Source organism: Quercus lobata, chromosome 4 (genome assembly GCF_001633185.2).
Source record: "Quercus lobata isolate SW786 chromosome 4, ValleyOak3.0 Primary Assembly, whole genome shotgun sequence".
Taxonomy (NCBI): Eukaryota; Viridiplantae; Streptophyta; class Magnoliopsida; order Fagales; family Fagaceae; genus Quercus; species Quercus lobata.
In genome coordinates, this window is record NC_044907.1 from 59883623 (window position 1) to 59905731 (window position 22109).

At 36.3% G+C, this 22109-nt stretch overlaps 1 protein-coding gene across 1 annotated transcript; it reads right to left on the reverse strand.

Annotated features, from left to right (window-relative positions):
* Positions 1-998: 998 nt before the first annotated feature.
* Positions 999-20446, reverse strand: LOC115987669 (protein PAT1 homolog 1-like). Its single transcript, XM_031111260.1, has 5 exons — positions 20056-20446; positions 18789-18937; positions 7281-7337; positions 6285-6360; positions 999-3610 (listed from the first exon to the last, which is right to left on the reverse strand). The coding sequence occupies exons 1-5, from the start codon at positions 20117-20119 to the stop codon at positions 1524-1526; spliced, it is 2433 nt and encodes an 810-aa protein (XP_030967120.1). The 5' UTR covers positions 20120-20446; the 3' UTR covers positions 999-1523.
* Between the last annotated feature and the right edge of the window lie 1663 nt (positions 20447-22109).

Here is a 22109-nt window from a genome sequence, read left to right on the forward strand (position 1 = left end):
TCCCCCCTTTTTACTCTTTAATTTCCCCATCCATCTATCACAAAGCCTAACGAGTTCATTACAAAGTCTGATCTAATCATATATTACACCCTTCATCAAGGTGGTAACACTAAAATGAACTAATATTAACACACACACACACACACTCTTCTATGCAAATTCTAATTTTCTTGACTCACTTAGGAGTAATCTTCTAACTTGTAATCTTTCTGAGGAATCTGTGTGCAAATCAACAATCATTGACTCACTAGGGAGTAATTTCATCATTTTGGGACTTTCTAAGGCTTCTGTGTAATTCTCCCATCTTCTCGACCCATTGAGGTGCAATTCTATAATTTCTTGTGCTCTAAAGGGCAAGTATGTAATTCTGATTTTCTGATCCAGTGGGGATGGTTCTGAGTCTTTCTTGATTCTCTTCTTCTTTTAAGGCCACTAGGGATTACTTGTGATTTTCCAGACTTCTTGGGGATTTTTCTGCAAATTCTAAAGTTGTGACTATTTTTTTTTGGACTAGACTACATATAGTTTAGCAATGAGACCTCAACTACACGTTGTTTAGCCAATAGGTACCATTTCCGCCTTTTTCATTTTTCCAATGGTTACCAGCCATCTCTCTCTCTCTCTCTCTCTCTCTCTCAAATTCCCCCATTTTTACTCTTTAATTTCCCCACCCATCTACCACAGAATATCTCTCTCTCTCTCTCTCTCTCTCTCTCTCTCTCAAGTCTGATCTAATCATGTATTACACCCTTCATAGGTAACATTTAACAGAATCTGATGTGGCCAATTGGAGATACTTATCCAGTGAATTGAGTAGTTCGAATGCAGATTTTAAAAGTACAATAAAACTGCTGGCCACTCTAGTACTCTCATTATGTCGTAATATTGACCAGCTCCAAATCGACACAACACACTGAAAAATAATAAATGAAAAAAAGAATTTATTCGTCAACTACTTTCTTTTTCTTTTCTCCACATAACTTTGGAACGCCATGAACTAATTAACAACCTTTTTGAGACCTAATAACAAATTCTTCCAAGTGACTAGATGGAATTGAACGAAATTTTTGAAGGTTCAGTAACATCACCCTGTACAATCTAAACCCTACCAAAGTTCTATACTGGACTTACCAAAGCACCAAAATAAAGGCTCCAGAAGAAAAATCTTAAGAGACAAACATCAAGAATTCCATCATAATACACATTTATGCAAGACTATCAATTCGTCAAAATGAGAATCATAGAAAATTTTCTGAAATAAACTTAGAATAACAAAGATTACACTGGAGCCTTGAACTGCGCCTACAATAAACTACACATGCCTTGCATCCACTCCCCATGCTGCCAAATATCAACCCTAACCACATTCACCTCTTGATAGGTTCACTTCCAAATGCATGCAAGGGGCCATTGAGTAAAATATATATTTAACCCCATGAAAGCATCCAGAGAGGCAGATAAAAACCCAATTAAATCATGGACGTTTCCAAAAAATCATTTAAATTATCCTTTGTCAACCTCTATTAACCCCTCACTGATTCTGAGTTTATCCGGCCACTGCTTCCACCACGGGGATTGATCCCAGAAATGGGCATGGATCGTTGACCAAAATCTAACAAAAGTTTCCGTTGGTGCTCATCAGTGTGAGGAAGACTGGCACGTAGAAGCTCCACAGGCATTTCTCTACTAATAGCTCTGGCTGCCTCTGATCCAATGACTTCTGTGCTTGGTTGGGTGGGTGAACGTATGGATTGCACAATAGTTTCATATTTACTCAGGCAGTACTTAGTAAGAAGAGCAAAGAATTCATCAAATGAAGCCTGCCACAGGGCACGGTTAGGCATGCTACAGTTGCCAGCAGCATGAGGATCAGTTAAGAGTTCAGTTGCCCTTTCAAGGACTGACTTCAAAATGACAGAGGCCCCATCTCCAGCAGTACTTCCAACAGGGCGGAGTGGTGGTTGTTCTGATGAACAAACAACTGCAACAAGACAAGCACTAAGTGCTCGTAGATCCATGCCCTTAACACATGAGGAAACTGTCTTTGCAAGATTTGTGGTTGTCTCAGCTGCCCCTTTATCAGATGGAAGGCCACCAAACAAAAATCTTAAATGACGGAAAATAGCCATACAAACAATTCGGGCAAGCTCGCTACCAGGGAAGAGAAGCTGAAGGAACCTAGAAAGGAGTTTTCGACCCTTAGGAAGAGAAACCAACCGTAGGAACACAAGGTCATCCTTGGCAGTCGGGCCAATAGAGACGCTGCTTTTGCCAAGTGGATCTACAAGCTGAAGTGATGCCGCCAGACCTTCTAGCAGCATCTGTCGCCTTCGTCTGAGCTGAGTACCCCCATCCTGGGGCTGACTAAACTGTAGCAGCCGATCGATATCATCAATATCAAGAAGAAGACAGAGGCCATCCTCAATAGTAATTCTAGCAGCAAGCATTGGTTCCTGTTCCAAAGGCTTCTCAGGGACTTTCTGCTCAGAGCCATCACCAGAAGCAGAGGGAGGAGGATCAACTTCAAGGAGGGGGCGAGGCCTACGTACAGAAGTGAGGGGAATCCTCCCTAGGGCATCAGCTAGGAGGTGAGGATGTTGTTCTGTACTATTACGCCCTCGAGAAGGGTGCTCCCTCAGGTGAGATGGGCAGAAAGGATGTTTTAACCTTGATCCAGCAGCCTTTTTGGCTTGACTTGCTTGGTGGTAATAGTCGTCAATGTATGGGTCATTGCTATGTGTAGCAGCATGCTGCATTTTAAGAATACTCTCTATTTCTTCAGATGTCATATACTTGGATCTGATTTGGACCCACCCACTGTCACTTTTATGGCTACTAGCATCAGAACCCTGCTGAGAAAAACGCATATTATGTTTGCCTCTTTGAGATGATTTAGGTCTTTGGTCTCTCATATCTGCCAGTATAGCCTTATGTGAGGATGATGGATGAGTACTATACAGTTGTGACTGCAGTGCTGCAAAATGGGCCATAGATGGTGAAACTTGATGGTGCAGTCTCTGTTGTTGCAGCTGCTGCTGGGGTGAGATTATTTGTGGGGACATGACACCCTTTTGATGAGGTAACTGATGCTGCAAAATATTATTCAAAAGGCTAGAGTGATCCCCGTGCAACATGCCAGAATGGTTGGCCCAGTGGTTTTGTGGCCTGTTATTAAAAGAAAGGCCAGAAGTGGTGAACTGACGCATATTCCCACCATAGTGCAACCCATGAGCTAAACCAGCCAAATGAAGATTAGAGTTAGATAAAGGAGAGAGGTTCGGTGCAGAGAATGGTATCTGAGAACCACTGCCAAGAGAAGGCATATTCAGATGGTGTGGTGAACCCTGTTCAGATCTACTTCCAGGAGGAGGGAAAGACGTGAAAGTTGATTTGGGTACTAGAATTGGTTCACTGGAGTAGTGGTGCAGCACTGGTTGCTGCTGAGGGTATGAGGATGTTCTGTACAAAGGTTTTGATTCTCCAAGACGAGCAGAAGGTTGAGGCTGTGATGACCACCTCTTCTCATCTTGACCACTTTCTGCATCAAACATTTGCTGGTCTAACCAGTTTCCAAAATCTCCATCTTGTGCCCACTCGGTCGCAGATGAACCTGAACAGAGCTTGCTGTTAGTGAATGAGGGGGAAGAAGAGTGGAGGAGGGACAATAGGCAACAGTTATAGATATAAAGCCCAACCTACTTTTACATTACACTACACCACAAACTGCAAAAATAAAGAAAGCTAAATAGTATAGAGAATTTACAATTATTTATAATTGGCACTTAACAAATAGATGCACAAGGCTCAATGGAAAAGAAAGCAGTTTATCTGGAATCCTCCTAGTAGAAAAAACATCAAAAAGCAAAGTCCAAACCTGAACCATTCAAGGCTCCAATTTCACAACCTAAAACACTAATCCTTCTTCCCATGTGTTGTGTAAAAGGTAGATCAGCTTTTCCCTTAACCAGAACTGAAGAAGTCATCTTATTATCATGGTAAATTTGGGCTGGCAGCCCAAATTAATTTTACACAGATCATAAGCCTAAATGGAATGGTGCAAAATAATTACAGCACCACAGAGCTTCCCTAGCGTGCGTGTGCGTGTGCACACACACATGCTTACATGCACCATGAACAGAGAGGAAAATAGATTGTGCTCTTTGAGACATTGAAACTCAGACAACACCCCCCCCCCCCAAAAAAAAAAAAGAGCCTAAAAAGTCCAATTAAAGAAACACTTAATGCTAGAAAAAATGAAAATTTTGATGTTAAGTGATATAGTTCACATTAAAAACAATTAAATGGCAAAAAATAACGTTAAAAAAAACAAAACAAATAAGCATAGAGACATGATAGGAGCTTCTAGACACTCATAATATATTATTAATAAAAATTAAACTTTATTTTACAAAACTACATTATGGTATATGCATGCACACAAAGAAATAGACTAAAAACTTTTACGATTAAGGAACATTCGTTTTAAGTCAATAGGAACCAAATGAGGAAGATCTTTTTGCTTCCAAAAAATTCCCTGAGTAAATACTAAATAGCTGATTGATGATTCCTGAGATAGACCAAAATTAGTTGTCCAAAAATGTCATCTCATTTAAGATTACGGGTTTTCTATCAAATTGAAAGCTTTTAATCGAAAACATCTAAGGCATCATACAGGAATTCAAAATTTTCTATAACCTATATCTCGTACAAGCCATTTGACAGGGATGCTAGGCTTGAACAGATATATGGATCATTGAGACTAAAATTAATTTTTTGAAGGTATGTTGAGAGAAGGGAAAGAACAATAAACCATTTCACAGGAAGATTGCCCAGGTTATCAGATTAAATAGTTAAAATTATGTCCAATTACTATTATAAATATATATTTAATAACCCTTTTTAACTCTGTTTGTGCCTATGTTTAGCATCATATATTTTGTTCACAGCCAGTACCAGCCCAAAAAAGGAGTTTCAGAGGTTGATGGCCATCATAAAATTTTGGAGCGCCCTCAAACACTGATGAAAGGTGATTGGAAAGCTAACAACAATCTTGTTAGCTCTTGGCTGTGATTCGGTATGCCTGCGACTCTAACAAGGAATTGTTTAGTGCTTTCAATCTTGACTTATTTGAGCCTAAGATCGGTCCCATTGATTTATCCTAAGGATTTCATTTCAATTGGAATTTGGTTATTCACCATGTACGAGGATCCCCGCTAAGCATCCAAATGAAAATCATCGAGGTGAGGGAGAAACTTAACCCAGTCCTCTATTCAGGAAGAAAGCCGGGGTGGGGAAGCTATAATCTCTATTATGAATGGATTCATTACAGATGCACGTTGGGGTGTTACCTACTAGTGAAGTGCTATATTGGACACTGAATGCAGTGAAAAATGGGCAAAGGTTAGCCAGAGCGTTCCATCTACATCTGCACTTGGGTGCAGTGAAAAATGGGCAAGATTTCCAACACTGATGAATGGATGCGGGTAAAGAAGTTAGAACAAGAGGCACTAGGAATATAGGAATTTTAATGAAGAAACCAACGGAAATAGTATAAACAATGACCAGGAGTATAAAAATAGTATATCTTCAGGAGACTAAGTTAGTAGGTGAGAAATCTAGAGAATTCAAACATATAGGGTATAAATTATATTATATAGGAAGAGATTAAAAAATGAAAAATAAAATAAAATAAATTTTAAAAAATAAATAAATAGATAAGAGTTCGGGATAATCATAGATAAAATTCTTTAAAAAGCAGTTGAGATTAAGAGGATAGTGAATAGAATTATGTTAATAAAACTTGTCTTAGGAGAAGAGAAAATTAACGTAATTAGGGCGTACACTGCTCAAATAGGATTGGAAAATCCATTATACAAAAATTTTGGGAGGACATGGATGAATTGATTCAAGGGTGATTGTTTGTCAACACTTATGTTTGAAGCAACATCTGATCACAAAGAGCAAGTTTAAAAGACTTGTCAAATTAGTACTTTAGGAGAAAGGGGAAATGTGTGGATCCACAGGTGCAACAGGTGTTTCCCCTGAGAAAAGTGTCTTTTGTCAAATAAAAGAACCTCCAAAATCACTTTTTGGAACCAGATACCAAAAACTCACTTCCAGAATAAGTTAGCAGGGCCCACACCTCATAATGAGGCCAACATAGAAAGTAATGCCTACTTAAACTTCAAAAAATACTGTGGCATGGCCTGATTGCTGCTCTGATTGCCTCAAAATATCTAAAGACTAACATCAGGAACACAAAAATTCACGTCAAGGTTACTCACTTTCCCGTGAAAAGGATCCGGATCCTCTATCACCAATAACTCCCGGGTGTCTTGGTCCTGTTACAACTCTGTTCAACTGTATAACAGAACAACAGCATAAGCCACAAAATATAAAGGGAAAATTCATGGAGATAGCATATCAATAAAATAACTATGACAACCAAAATAGCACAATCAAGCAACCTTCACTCTTTGGCACATCGTCAAAGTTTTCAAACATTCTACAAGAGTTGCATAAAAATAAACTTCTAGTAATAAGCATATCCATTTTCACAGTTAATATCCGAGTATATTCTGCCATGATTCTAACCAATATAACAATCAAAAAGCCACATAATCATGTCAAAGGAATTACAAATAATAATTAGCTCCATTCAAGCTATCAAATAGTCAAAGCAAGAATGACCAGCCAGTGAATTTAATAACCACTATCACATATACAAGTCTTCAGGCTGAATGGCTGTATATAATCTTCGCAATGACATTAGTTGACCAGTCACTAAAAAATTCCCAATTATATAAGTGGAAACTTAGCTGGAGAAAGAGATGATTAATTAACTGCAATACAAAACAGGCCAATGAGCTCTAGCTCAAGTAGCACCTCCTCCCCTTGCAAGTGCTAGGTGGAGGGTGAGGTAGTGGGTTCAAGACCCATTGGGTGCATATGTAACTTATCTATTTATAAAATAAATAAAAAATAGAATAAAAAATAAATATTCAAGCCAGGAAATTATTCTAACATGATATCAACTGTCATTAAAAACCTATGTTACCCTATATACCTACACACAGCTTAGCATCAGAAATTAAGAGAGAAACCTTACACTTAACAACATAAGAGTGTGATATCTTCAAATCATTGAAATAACAAAATATAAAAATAATATAAATTGAAGAGTATGACATGAGAATGAAAGAAATTGGCTACTCATCAAAGGCTACACAAAACATTTATTCATCATTGCCTGCACAACCATCGAATTCAAGGAAGCTAACCTTGGCAAAAGTAGTTGCCAGATCATCCACATCTGCCAAAGATCCCAAACCTACACCCTGAGATGGAAAATAAGTGAACTGAAGTCATTATACTACTTCAGGCCCAGCAGATTGAAGTGTTGACAATAAAAATTTTCCATTACTAAACTTGCAGTTTTAAAAGAAAAAGAACAAAGTGGAAGGCAACAGCAATAAAGCAAACGAAAAAAATCATTTTAAAAAAAGTGATGCATTTGGCAACCAATGGCATGAGTTCTACAAGGCAAGCTTACTATTATAAAGCTATTCTGCACATGGAAACGGAAAATCATACAAATTTGAATTGAAATCACATGATAAAAGAACAAGAAATGGGGAATGTTTATAAAAACGGGGACTGCATAAAAGGAATATCCATATTATTCTTCTCAAATGTTTGCAGTTCCTTATAAGTAATTGAAGTTTGTGTCACATTTGAAAAAGCAACAGCTCAGATTTATAAAAACCTGGTTTGCACAAAAGAATTGTCATAGTACTAACTGAAGAGTAATATTTTAAGAGTTCAGATGATATATTTACATGCTTCAAGGTAAGTGACGCATATCAAGCAACTCGGTGAGGAAATGTATTATAGACCCAAACTGAAGATATATTTGTTAAAATTTTCTGAATTGCACTGTTCTTTAGTGATGATGCTAGAAACAAAGTTAAAAACCTTTCAACACGCCCAGTTCTTGAAATTATAAATTTTATAAAAACAAAAAACGAAAAAAGTCAACCTTTCTATATAATAATTGAGATTTTCAAATAGTCAATAATTTCAGCATTCAAACCAGAAACACAAAAAAACTAGGAAGGGATTATTACATCCATCATTATGCTGCATTTTGAAGGTTCTAAATAAATCTGTACTTGTTTGGCAGTGAACTGATTAGCAAACTGCAAAACTACCATGACCTATACTGTTTTCTTTATTTTCTTGGACACGGGAGAGAGAGAGAGAGAACCAAAGTGGATAAACTCAGGCTTAGTTTACGAAATTTGAAAGAGGTATTTCAGGCTGTGTTTGAATTGGGTGAAAACCGTTTCCAAAAATCATTTTCCGTAAAACCCACGTGTTTGGCTGTCACGGAAAATGATATTTTCCGGAAAATGACTTCCGGTTGACCAATATTTTCACCTTTGACCCGGAAATGATTTTCTCCCCTCATTTTCACTTCAAAGTATTTCCGGAAAGAGAGAGAGAGAGAGAGCGCGCGCGCGCAAGAGGAGAAGACCAAGCTCCAGTCAGTCCGACGATCGTCGGCGTACTCCGAGCTCCAGTCCGCGCCGATCTCACGAGCTCCAGTCCGACGACCGCGATCGACGCTTCGCAAGATCGCGCCGTCGCGAGATCGCGATCTCGGATCGCGATCGTTGATGATTTTTTTCTGGGTTGTGGCTTGTGTTTTCTGGATTTGTGTTTTCCTTCTTCTTTTCCAAACACCAAAAAATATTTTCCGGAAAATTTTTTGAAATGCAACCAAACACATGGAAACATTTTCCTTTTCCGGAAATTAGCATTTCCGGAAAATATGTATTTTCCGGAAAACGTTTTACAGCAACCAAACACAGCCTCAGTGACAACAAGGTGAGCAAGAAGGAACTCAATAAGCTCCCTTCTAAAAGAGAATAAATTTATCTTGCTGAGATCTGCATGTAACTAAAAAAATCTTTGATAATTCTATCACTCAGAAAAGAACATTACCATGGTAAGATTTTTAAAAGGAAGTCTTGGCTCTTTCCACTCAGAGAACTAGATGATACAACAGTTCTGATAAAGTGACTTTCACATAGGACACATCACTACAGCATTAAACAACTTAGCATATGTGGTGGACATGTAATGGTGCAAAGAAACATAAACTGTTTGGGTTGAAATTTTGGGATGCAGGACGAAGTCCAAGTTTTAAGTAGCTATAAAGAGCCATGGTTAGCATTGGTAGCTGTTTTAAGTTTGCCAACAGCTTGGGCTTGAAACATTGTTGAGGGGATTGGGGCAAGTAAAATAGAATTTTAAGATTTGAAAATTAGATTGAAGGAATCGGAAGAATGAAAATTAGATAAACAGTTCAGAGAAATAAAGCTATTACAGAAGAAGAAGACTAAGAACTTAAATTTCTAGGCGTCACAGCCAGAGTCAGAATTAAATTACACTATTATCAATGAAGAGTTTCATGATTTTGCTGGAGATGCTCTAAACTGATCTCTGTTTACTTGGGAAGTGTCCATATTTATAGAAAATAATATAGCATGAGTTGAAACAATTCTATACCAATCCATACCAGCCAGACATTTGCTTATTAGAGGGGAGTGATAGTATGCTATGGAAACTGAAAAAGAGTGGCGTCTTTTCTGTCCGCTCTTTGCATGAGGCTATCAGAGGTGCACTAACTAATTCTTTCCCTAGGAAGAGTGTTTGGTGTACTAAAGCTCCTAAAAGGGTATCCTTCTTTGTTTGGACAATAACCTGGGGGAAGATCCTTACTTGTGATAATCTTATCAAGAGAGGTTTTTCCTTAGTTGGGTGGCGTTGTATGTGCAAGTGTAATGGAGAGACAGTAAGCCATTTGTTGGTCCATTGTGAATTTTTTATGACTTATGAAGCCTTGTTTTCATTGGGTGTTACCAATGAGAATGGTTGATGTTCTGGCTGCATGGAATTGGTGTCGGTAGCACTCTTCAGATATTATGAATTTTGTACCATTATGCTTGATGTGGCTGAGTGGAGGATTTGGGAAGCACTCTTCGAATATTATGAATTTTTTACCATTATGCTTGATGTGGCTATTATGGAAGGAGCAAATTAATCATACCTTTGAGGATACAGACAGCTCAAAGAATTAACTAGAAGCACTACTAATCCGAACTTTGTTTGATTGATCTCATGCATGGGGTCTTGGTGTCTTGCAAATAGTACCACTATTGTTGATTTAACTGTATCTCTTCTCTTATGTACATAAATTTTTTAGATTCTTTTAGATTATGGAGTGCTCATCACCGTGACCTTGACGTAAAAGTTAATTAATTTAAAATAAATAAATAAACTAACTTCTTTAAAATACATATCATATATGGGAAACCAATGAAGCATATCAGTTGTGTTGGTTCCTTAAAACACAAATAGAATGAGTCAATGAAATCATATCTCGTTTGACGTCTACCTTAGTAGGAATTTTTATCCTCCATGGAAAATATGAGTAGGCAACACCACTCAACCCCTATCCCTAATAAATTGATCAAACGCAGAACCCAATTGGATGATAGCTTTCCGTTGCTCATTCTTTTTGCTCACTTGTGTGTGAAGTTTCTAAACTCATGTAATTTTAGATGAATTTTGTACCTTCCCTAGTACACTTCCTATGTATATGGGGAGTAAGTTATTTTTCTATTTCTCTATTTTCTATTAAAAAAAAGTTCATTACCTATTGAATAAAATCCAAATAACCATAAAAGAGCACCTGTAAAAGACCCAAAACCCAAGGTAAAGCCCATAGATCTGACCAAAATAAAAGATAAACACATGGTTCAGACTACTGTCCATATCCAGAAATTCCAAAATGTATATAATATTCTTGACTGTTAGAAAATTAAAAACAATAACAATAAAGCTATACATCCAACTTTTACTTTTTTCTTCTTCTAATTGGTAAGTTATACAGTATGGGTGTTGAACCCACGACCCTCACCCTCTACTCTGTCGTACTACTATTTGAGCTGGCTCTCATTGGATATACCAGCAACTCATGTATGCGGAGGAAGAAAACTTTTCATACCAAAAAGTAACTAGAAAAGCCTGCAGAGGAATGAAGCCTTGAGCTTGATTACACCTTTTTCCTCAGATAGTTTTCTTTTCTTTTCTTTTCTTTTTTCAAGGGTTGTGTTGACGTGGGCCCTTGTGGCTATGAATTGCCAAGCCCAAATTCAGTCAACTGAACCAAATACAACTTGTACTAGGAGACCCAGTATTGCTGACCTATGAAATATATAAATATATATATATATATATTAGGTTTGTGTTGTATGGCATATAGAATTTAGAGAGAATTCCTAATAACCTAGCAGTGCATCGGCATAAGAAAATAGAGAATTAGAGAGGCAGTCAGCTTCTAGTCTTATTGTTTCTTTTGTGAGAGAGTGCTAGGATGTAATTGGGATTTGGTTTTTTGAGAGTGTTCTTGTGCACTATTGTATCTCCCTATTTTTTATAGTGGAATTTCTCTGTCGTTGCCATGGAGGTAGGCAATTTGCTGAACCACGTAAATTCTTATGTTCTTTGTGCGTGCTTGTTATTTAATTTCCGTTTATTTACTGTTATTGACTTGAATCCTGGGGTGCTATTTGCACAAGTGGTATCAGAGTAAGGTTAGGATTCAATCCTTTGAATACAATAAAGATGTCAAGCACAAAGTATGATGTAGAGAAGTTTTGTGGTAAGGGAAATTTTTCCCTTTGGCAAAGGCGGATGAAAGATCTCCTAATTCAACAAGGAGTTCATAAAGCCTTGCTTGGGATGGAGAAGAAACCGGAAAAGTTGAAGGATGAAGAATGGGTAGAGATGGATGAGAAAGCAGCGAGCGCTATTCGTCTCAACCTAAGTAATGAGGTCATTCACAACATCCTAGAGCAAAGACCACAAAGAAAGTTTGGGAAAAACTAGAAGGTCTTTATATAAGAAAGAATTTGACGACCAAGTTGTACGTGAAGAAGCAACTGTATAGTTTACATATGAAGGAGGGTTCAAATATGTTGGAGCATCTCAACACGTTTAACATGTTGAACACCCAATTGTCAAGTTTTGGGGTGAATTATGAGGACGAAGATAAAACGTTACTCTTATTAGCGTCGCTTCCTATGCAATTTGATCATCTAGTGACTACGTTGATGTACGAGAAAGAGACTGTAGTACTCGAAGAGGTGACTAGTGCTCTCTTGTCACACGTAAAGATGAAGTAAGATGATGATGGTACTCAAGCTGATGGACTTATTGTAAAATCAGAGTCAAGCAATCAGGGTAGAAGCGAGTCAAGATCCACCAAGAACAGTTCTTAGTCTAGATCACGTACAAAGAAAGGTGTAGAGTACTTTTATTGTCACAAGAAAGGGCACTACAAGAATCAATGTAAAGAGTTGAAAGAGCATTTAGAGGAGAAGAGGAATGAAAAGAAGCCCCTAGAATCAGCTAGTGTTGCTAAAGAAACATCAGATGACAATGAAGTTGGTGCAGATTTACTTTTAGTTTCATTAGGTAACAATGTTTTATCGGAATCTTGGGTTTCAGATTCAGCATGCTCATATCATAGGACTCCAAAGAAAGATTGGTTTGACACGTATAAGCCTTACAATGATAATATGGTCCAAATGGGTAATGATGCTACATGCCCGGCTATTGAGATTGGTACCGTAAAGATCAAGATGTTTGATGGAGTTGTAAGAGTTCTTAGTAATGTCAAACATGTTCCAAATCTTAGGAAGAATTTAATTTCTTTAGGAGTATTGAATGATTTAGGGTATTCATACTCATCAAAGGGCGGAATCATGAAGATTACCAAAGGTGCTTTGATGATGATGAAGGGACAGAAAGTAAGCACGCTTTACAGATTGATAGGGAACACGGTTGTAAGAAGAGTTGCAGTCACCACTTTGGTAGAGTCCAACACTGATGACACAAAATTATGGCATATGCGACTTGGCCATATTGGTGAACGTGGTATGTTAGAACTGCGCAAGAGAAATTTATTGAAGGGGATGAAGACATGCAAGCTAGACTTCTGCGAGTATTGTGTGCATGGGAAGCAACATAGAGTCAGTTTCAAGACAGGCTCTCATACAAGTAAACTGTTTTTGACTACATTCATTCAAATGTTTGGAGTCCAGTATCAGTTTCTTCTCATAGCAGTGCTCAGTCTTTCATCAATTTCATTGATGACTACTCTAGAAAGGTATGGATTTATTTTATGAAGCATAAGTCTAATGTGTTTGGCATATTTAAAAAGTGGAAAGCACAAGTTGAAAATCAAACTGGCAGGAAAATAAAACACCTTAGAACAGATAATGGACTAGAATATAGAGATAAAGAATTCATAAGATTTTGTGAATTAGAAGGTATTACTTGTCACTTCACAATTAAAGGAACTCCACAGCAAAATAGGGTTGCAAAGAGAATGAACAAAACCTTAACAGAAAGAGCCAGATGCATGAGATTGCCTAAGGTATTCTGGGCAAAGACAAGAGACAGTTAACACAGCAAGCTTCATTATCAATAGATCTCCATAATCAGCCATTGATTTCAAGATTCCAGAAGAGGTTTGGTTAGGTAGACTAGTTGATTATTCAAGTCTAAAAATCTTTGGTTGTCCAGCTTGTGTGCATGTGCAGAGTGGAGAGTGGAGAGCGTTCTAAATTGGATTCGAAGTCAAGAAAATGCATATTTCTGGATTTTGAAAAAGGTGTTAAAGGCTACAGGCTTTGGGATCCAATCTCAAGGAAAACGATAACCAATAGAGATGTCATATTTGATGAAGCCTTTCTGGTGAAACAGAATGAAGCAGAGACATATGATGATAGTTCACAAGAGAAATTTATTGTTGAGGTAGAGTTCAACGAGAATAGTTCACCCAATGATAAGGGTGATGATAATGATATTGATCTACAGCAGCAACAAGAAGAGCCTTATTCAAGAAGCGAGTTCACAAAGTACCACAGAGATATGGCTTTGAAGACATAGTTAGCTTTGCTCTCATAACCAATAGTAGAGATTCATCATCTTTTTTTTTTTTTTTTTTGATAAGTAATAAAGATTCATTGATAATGAAAAGAGAGAGACACCCAAGTACACAAGGAGTATACAGGGGTGAACAAATCAAGAACGAACATTACAAAAATCAAGTAAATCCAAAATAGAAGAAAAAGGATGGTTCCTCCACACAGAGAACCAGTCCAATAAAGTTCTGAAAAATAGAAGCTTGAGGTCAGGCATGGAACGCTCAATGTCTTCAAAACACCTACTATTTCTCTCCTTCCAAATGCAGCACATCAAACAATGAGGAACAACCATCCATATATCTCCATTATGATGGCGACCAAATTGACCTTACCAGCAAGCAAATAGCCCAACGACAAACATTGGCATAACCCAATAAACTCCAAATAAACCAAACACCGTATCCCACAACTCCAAAGCAACCGGGCAATGAAGGAAAAGATGGTCAACAATTTCACAATTACACTTGCACATATAACACCAATCCAAAATACAAACCTTTCTTTTCCTTAAATTGTCAATTGTCAGACATTTCCCCAAGGCAACGGTCCAAACAAAGAAAGTCACTCTAGAGGGAATCTTCTACTTCCAAAAATGTATCTCCCAATGGAGGACACCATTGGTGTACCTCATTAGATCCGCCACACTTGCCTCTTTTCTACGACAAATCCTAAATAATTCAGGATAGCAGTCAACAAGAGAAGAAGAACCACACCAACTATCTAGCCAAAACTGCACTTTTGATCCATCTCCAATTTCATATAGAATAAACCAAGATAAAGAGTGCCACCCCCTTCTAATATTTTTCCACAAACTGACTCCATAAGGACCAAAGGAAGAGCTAGAACACCAGCCACCCCAATCACAACCATACTTCACCTCTATCACTTGACGCCATAGAGCATCCATTTCTTGCCCAAATCTCCATAACCACTTCCCTAATAAAGCTACATTGAAAGTTCTCAGGTTCCTAATCCTCAACCCACCTGAAGCAAGCGGAGTACACACCATAGACCAATCAACCAAATGAAATTTAGGCTCATCTCCTAGGCCACCCCACAAAAAATCCCGCTGAAGTCTAGCAATTCGATTGGCCACCGAAGCAGGAATAGGGAATAAAGAAAGAAAGTAAGTAGGAAGAAGTAGAGATTCATCATCTTACAGGGATGTAGAAGAGATGAGGTCACTACAAAAGAATAATACTTGGGAATCAGTGAAATTGCACAAGAGAAAGAAGGCTAATGGTTGCAACTGGGTATACTAAAAGAAAGAAGCATTATCAGAAAATGAAGGTGAAAAATTCAAAGCACAATTAGTGGCTAAGGATTATTCAAACACAGAGGAAGAGAATGCCTCAGATATGTTGACAAAGCCAGTTCCAGCAAGTTCAAGAGCTACTTGGACTTAATTGGAGGCAGTGGAGGAATTTGCCAGTGTAGCTTGATCAATTCAAACCAATGTGGAGATTTGTTGACGTGGGCCCATGTGGCTATGAATTGCCAAGCCCAAATTCAGTCAATTAAACCAAATACAGCTTGTATTAGGAGACCTAGTATTGCTGACCTATGAATTATATATATATATATATATTAGGTTTGTGTTGTATGGCATATAGAATTTAGAGAGAATTCCTAATAACCTAGCAATGCAGCCACATAAGAAAATAGAGAATTAGAGAGGCAGTCAGCTTCTAGTCTCATTATTTCTTTTGTGAGCGTGTGCTAGGGTGTAATTGGGATTTGGGCTTCTTAAGAGTGTTCTTGTGCACTATTGTATCTTCCTATTTTTTATAGTGAAATTTCTCTATCGTTGCCGTGGAGGTAGGTAGTTTGCTGAACCACGTAAATTCGTGTGTTCTTTGTGTGTACTTGTTATTCAATTTTCGCTTATTTACTGTTATTGATTTGAGTCCTGGGGTGCTATTTGCACAACAAGTTGCTTTTCCATGAGCTTCTTGATGACAGTAAAACTGGAAATTTACCCTTTCATCCACATTAGACCTGGTTACTTGACACATAGAAAGCCCTCTGCAATTTTTTAACTCACTTTTTTTCCTGATTTGGAGTAAAAATATTACTTGACATGTATCATTTCTCTAAACTGAAATAAATCCACACCTTCCCAACTTTATTCCCTACCTATTCCCTCATAGTGGATATTTCAACAAGTTTCCACTCCTCAAGAGAAAACAACAACCTTAGCAATAACCCTTCCCAGCAGCACTCTCTTTGGATGACCATAGTGTACTACTGTCAGATATGCTTTTAAAGAATTACAGAGCAAGCTTCTTTGCTACGTATAATAAATTGTCTTCTAGGAATTTTTTTGTGGTACTTTACAACACTGTTGCATACAATTATTTTAATATCTTTTATACTAGTCAAGCTACAAACATTTTTCTCTGCTTGTAATAATACATGGTAGAATGAAAGCACAATCACTAGCTCCAAAAGTGCATGGCAATGCTATCTATGATTCATATAAATTTTTTTCATTAGTAATAGAAATTTATTATTATAAAAGTTTACTTCATGCTCATGATGATGAGCACTCCATAACCTGAAATAATCATAAAAGGATTATGTAAAAAAGTTAAGTGATTTTGTGAATTCTAGAATGGTGTTACTATTTGTAAGACCCCATACACAGGACCAATCAAACAAAGTTTGAATTAGCAATGATTCCAACTGATTCTTTGATCTGTCTTTATCCTCAAAGTTACAGTTATTTCACTCCTTCCAACGGACAAAGTTCCAAATATCCGAATCATGTCATAACTTTACATCTCTAGCCATCAAGGACATAATTTATTTTAAATTATCCTGGTTCAATCTTTAACACCACAAGCCAAATATATTAAATTTATGTTCTTAGCCCTAAACCATTCCAATAATCCCACACATAACCCCCAAATTTGGTTAGATTTTGTCTATTATCTTAAACCATATTTCCATTGATGAAATTATATATTATGCTAATTATGTCAAGCACTTTTTCTTGGATGGATCAAGGCATAAAAAAGGCTTTTTTTTTTCAAATTATCAAGTAAAAAAGCATACTTATCAGCGTATCAAAATTTAGGTCAATAAAACAATTTGTTGAGAACTTTTGAAAAAGGAAATGTCAACTTTGGGTGATCAAACTGATGATCCATAAATGGTTTTTAACCCACTTGATTGACTCTATGAAAATCTTTTCATTTGAAAACTTTTGCTTAAAGCTGACACTAACTTTAGTTAAATCCTTTATACAATTTGTGAGCTTGCAAATTTAAAAGGTTTAGCAACCCTACCCATTCAAATAAATAAGTAAATAAAATCTAGAGCTTCAAACTCTCTCAATCTCCCTCTCAACAGTTACAATTATTAACCTAGGAACTATGTAAAGATATATATGACTAAAACCTTAAATTGATAACTCTCCCTAAGAGGATGAATTTTTTCTTTTCTTTTTTTAATAACATAGGGAATCTTTCTAAAAAGATCCCTTTAGACTCACTTCTAGCTAGTAAAACCTAGGATAACTTTCTTAGTAAGAAAGTTCATTGTAAAGAGGGGAACTACACAGAGTGCATACAAAAGCTTCAGATGAGGGAAGGACCCATAAAAAAGGAGCTAAGGACAACTGAAAACAAGATCATGGATTGCTTCTCCAATTGGACAAGATAATTCAAAGCCAAACTGTTTACATGTGCTGCATTTTGTATCCACCAAATCCTTTTGTATAGCTTCTTCAACTTCAACACACTCAACCCTCATGGAAAATCAATCTCTCTCTCTCTATCTCTCTCTCTCTCTCTCTCCCCGTTAACTTGTTGGTTCACTCAAACTCTGCTATTTTCTTTATTTCAATTCATTTCACTTCCAAGATCATTTTAATTGTCTATGTGTCCATTTGGGAACAGCTTATTTAGCTGAAACTAAAAACTTTTTGCTGAAAGTGTTAAAAAAAAAAGTTAAAAAATAAGCTGAATAGTACACTGGGACCCATGAATAGTATCAAAAAGTGCAGTACGACTCATGAATAGTAGCGAAAATACGCTGAAATTACAAATAAACTGAAATTTTCAGCTTGTCCCAAACAGACACTATATGTGTAAAGTTGGAAAAGGTAAAGATTAAAAATTCGGAACTACCCCCACTCCATTGGATCAAAATCTCAGGTCCAATTCTTACTAATTCTAGTTTGAGCTGGACAGTCATCTCTTAATTCATTCCCCTCCTCCATAAATGCATTCTAATTCACAATTACATAAAGTCAATGTGCATGTAGACAGGCCTTCAAGCTCTCCCATTGTGTACTTTAATTGAAACCAACACAATGAACAATATCACCTAAACTCCCCAATTTTTTATAATTTCAATTAAAAAAATTTTAAGCACAAAACCTAGGTCAAACAATACATAACTACAACTACATACACCATATTTAAAGGGCATGTCAATCGTTCAGATTTATTGGTTTTCTCATAACAAACCATAGGTAATTGAAAAAATAAAGTTATAAATGAATGATAAATATAATTACAACTTTGGAAAAAATGCATGTGGGTACTGTTGATTAGTCTATTAAGGATCCATAGCCGACCCCAAAATTTTGTGACAAAGGTTTGGTTGTTGTTGTTGTCATTGTATTAGTAAAATTATAGTTTTTTTTTCAATTACCTATGGTTTCAACAAGCAACACAATTTAATTTGAAGTCAAGTAAACATATACAAAAATATTACCTCTTCTTTGTCAAACAAATGGTACTCATCATCAGCAGGTCCAAATGCAGGACCATTATCTTCATTGTCTTCTAACCCTCCCAACTCAACTTCTTGCAAAACATTTCGACCAAAAAACTCATACTGCGAAGCATCAAAGCGTGCACTATCTGCATGACAAAAAAGAAAAAAGACAAAGTTATAGATGCATACACAGCTACTTAATCCAGCTTCAACCTTCCAAAAATACATTCTAGTTTTAGTTACAAATCTCTCACATGGCATGTTGCACACAATTAGGAAAAAACCAAAAATTTAGTACTATTTTTTTCTTTTTTATAAAGCACATCAAAAGTTTATTAGTTTCGATGAAGACTTGTCTATATATAATTGGAATTGAACTCTCTTGTGTCCACTACTATACTTTTCTATACTTCCAAAAATAACCTTATTACCAAATTGAAAGTTATTTAGCAATATGATAAATTAAGGACACAAAAGTAAATTGCGAAAGTTAGAATTACCCAATCCTAGAAATAGAAAAATCACATTAGTAGATTGGTGTTGTATGTGTAGGTGTAGTGGGGTGTCAATGGATCATTTGCTACTTTACTGTGATTTTGCTTATGCATTATGGGGCTATATTTTTGGTCTTTAGAGAGCAAATTGGGTGATGCCGCCTAGAGTGATTGATTTATAATTAAATTACATAAAATTAGGAAACACCTTTTATTAAATAACATTAGTAGCTCCTAGTCTCCTTCATAAACACTCTGTTCTATTTGTCTCGAGCTTGGGGACTCATATCTAGTGAGTCCATTCCAATGTTTATAGACTCTATTTTTTCTTGCACATAATTTTTGTTGTTTTGTAATTTTTTTCGCTATTTTTTGCTTTTTTTTCTTTTTTTTTTTAATGAAGCAGTCTTTTTTTCAATAAAATTATTATTAATTATTGAAAAATATAATTGTAACAACTTCAAAAAAAAAAAATTATATTTTTTATCGAGAAAAAAAGGAGGGCATTCTCAATCCAAGAGCAGATTCAAAAATCCAAAAAAGGCAGCTTTTTTAACAAACATGCACTCAGGACTACACAGTCTGGAGTCCTAAACTAAACCAAACCAAACCGCCACATAATTAACATACAGAAACCTGTTTATGTGAAGTAAAACAGAGAGATCAAGCAATAATTTTGTATTCATGTTTTTCATCTTTCTCAGCATCCAAACAGACTATCCAAAACCCTAAAATTCGATTAAAATAAAAAGAAAGTAGAGAAATTAGACCTGAGGAATTATTATTATTCCCAGCGAAGACCTTGAAGTCTTTGCCGCCGTCGGATCTGTCCATACCGACGGCACAACGAAAAACAAAGAGACTGAGACTGAGAATGAGGCAAAGCAAAGCTACGTCGTGTCGGCGGAGATCAGCAGAGGGTTTTCGAGAATTGGCCGAAGGCCGAGTAAATTTAGAGAAATAGAAGGGGCAGTTTTGGGAATTTGGAGAAGAAGGTCGGTCAGTTAGGTTAGGTTAGGCTTATAAAAACAAAAGAAAGAAGAAGAACAAAAAAAAAAAAAAAGGAAAAAAAAAACTCTCTCCGAGAGAGAGAGAGAGAGAGAGAGAGGGCAGGGGGATAGGGAAATAACCCTAATAAGATTTACAGGCAGCTCAAGAAGAAGAAGAAGGAGAAGATGGGAAGAAGCGTAGACCTTCTTTTTTTTTTTTTAATTTAGGCACGTGCAACTATCCGACGTACACGGATTTCTTACTTTCACTCGTTAATTAGATGAGATGAGAGAGAATTTTTATTTTATTTATTGTAAAGAGAGAATTTTATTTTTTATATTATTTATAAGATTTATTATATATTATTAAGAGTCATGCTAATTGGGACCTTATAATAATAATTAACAATCTATTTTAGAAAAATTTTGATACCACTTTTATGAAAATGAAAAAAATTATTAAAACACTAATTATCTTTTATCTTTTCTTATAAAAAAATTTTTAAATAAATTGTTAATTATTGTTTTGAGGACATTTATTCCTATTTCTTTATTATTAATAAGGGTTATGTAAACGAATTTGTTATATTAAGAAAGTTTTAAAAAACATTTTTATGAAAAATATTTAAAAAATTATTACTTGACCATTTTTTTCATAAAATATTTTTTAAAGGTAATTTCTAAACCAATATATTAGTACATTCATTAACATTATCCTGTTAATAAGTAACTCTTCTTCTTTTTTCTTTTTTTGGTCCTGTGACTTTGAATGTGAGATAAATGACTTGGCGCAATCTTATTGGCTTGTTCGTTGGTTCTTTTTTAATGCCTACGGTACCGCTTTCACACTTAGACGATGGATATTCTGCGCCTTTAAAAGCATCCTCTGTAGCTTGTCCGGAACATTTCCCAGTTTTCCTTTCTATTATTATTTAAATGGCGAGTAAACGAGTTGAGTCAATTCCACCCGATCCGATACGAGCCAAATGAGATTCATGTCTAAAACATGTTGCAAACTGATGGTGATTTATAACAAGTAATATTCGTACATGAGGGTTGTCCATACCCAACAACAACGTCCGAGACAATTATTAGAAGGGAGAAAGGAGAAAAATGCATCACAAACATAAAAGAATGACGTCCAAGGATATTGCATATTGGTCGTCCACAGCACAAGAAGGTGTGGATGATTAACAGACACTTAGTAAAATTCTAAGTGTTTTCTACTGATCGCAAATGGTTAGACCATGATCATTTATTTGAAAACATGGGGTGAATTTTTCGAAATTCGCTCCACTCTTCCCACTAAGTCCTAGGGCAGCGTCTAATAAACTTTGAGGCCTAAAGCGATATATTTAAATGAGGTCTTTTTGTTATTATTTAAATAATATTTAATTAGTTTTTAATATTGATGGGGTCCCAAGCCAAGTTTAGTTCGTCCATGACCAGATCACATCTTGAGGGCTTCACAAGAAAAGAAGTCCAATAGAAGCACTCCAAACATGAATAAGATCCACCCATAAGATATTACAACCGTCCAAATCAGGATGATCGTCCATAGTTTGGAAGGGCATGGATGACTAGGGATGATTGTCCATAGCCTACAAGGGTATGGACGACTATACGACACTTAGTAAATTTCAGAGAAATTCTCTATAAACTTTACACAATCAAACCACAATTTGTCATTCCAGAACGTGGGGAGGATTTCTCGAAATTCACTCCATTTTTTTCCATTTAACTCCACACATCTACCATGATGATAGTGGATCTGAGCAAGTAAACTCGCTTCTAACTCTCTATAAAAGGATCAAGTATCATTCAATGAAGGTAAG

Excerpts from the sequence above, each read along its gene's own strand:
- LOC115987669 (XM_031111260.1), bottom strand. The coding sequence starts at position 20,119 with ATGGACAGATCCGACGGCGGCAAAGACTTCAAGGTCTTCGCTGGGAAT. Across the intron at positions 6,361-7,280 it reads TGGCAACTACTTTTGCCAAG|TTGAACAGAGTTGTAACAGG; the intron begins GTTAGCTTCCTT and ends TCTGTTATACAG. Across the intron at positions 3,611-6,284 it reads CGGATCCTTTTCACGGGAAA|GTTCATCTGCGACCGAGTGG; the intron begins GTGAGTAACCTT and ends AGCTCTGTTCAG.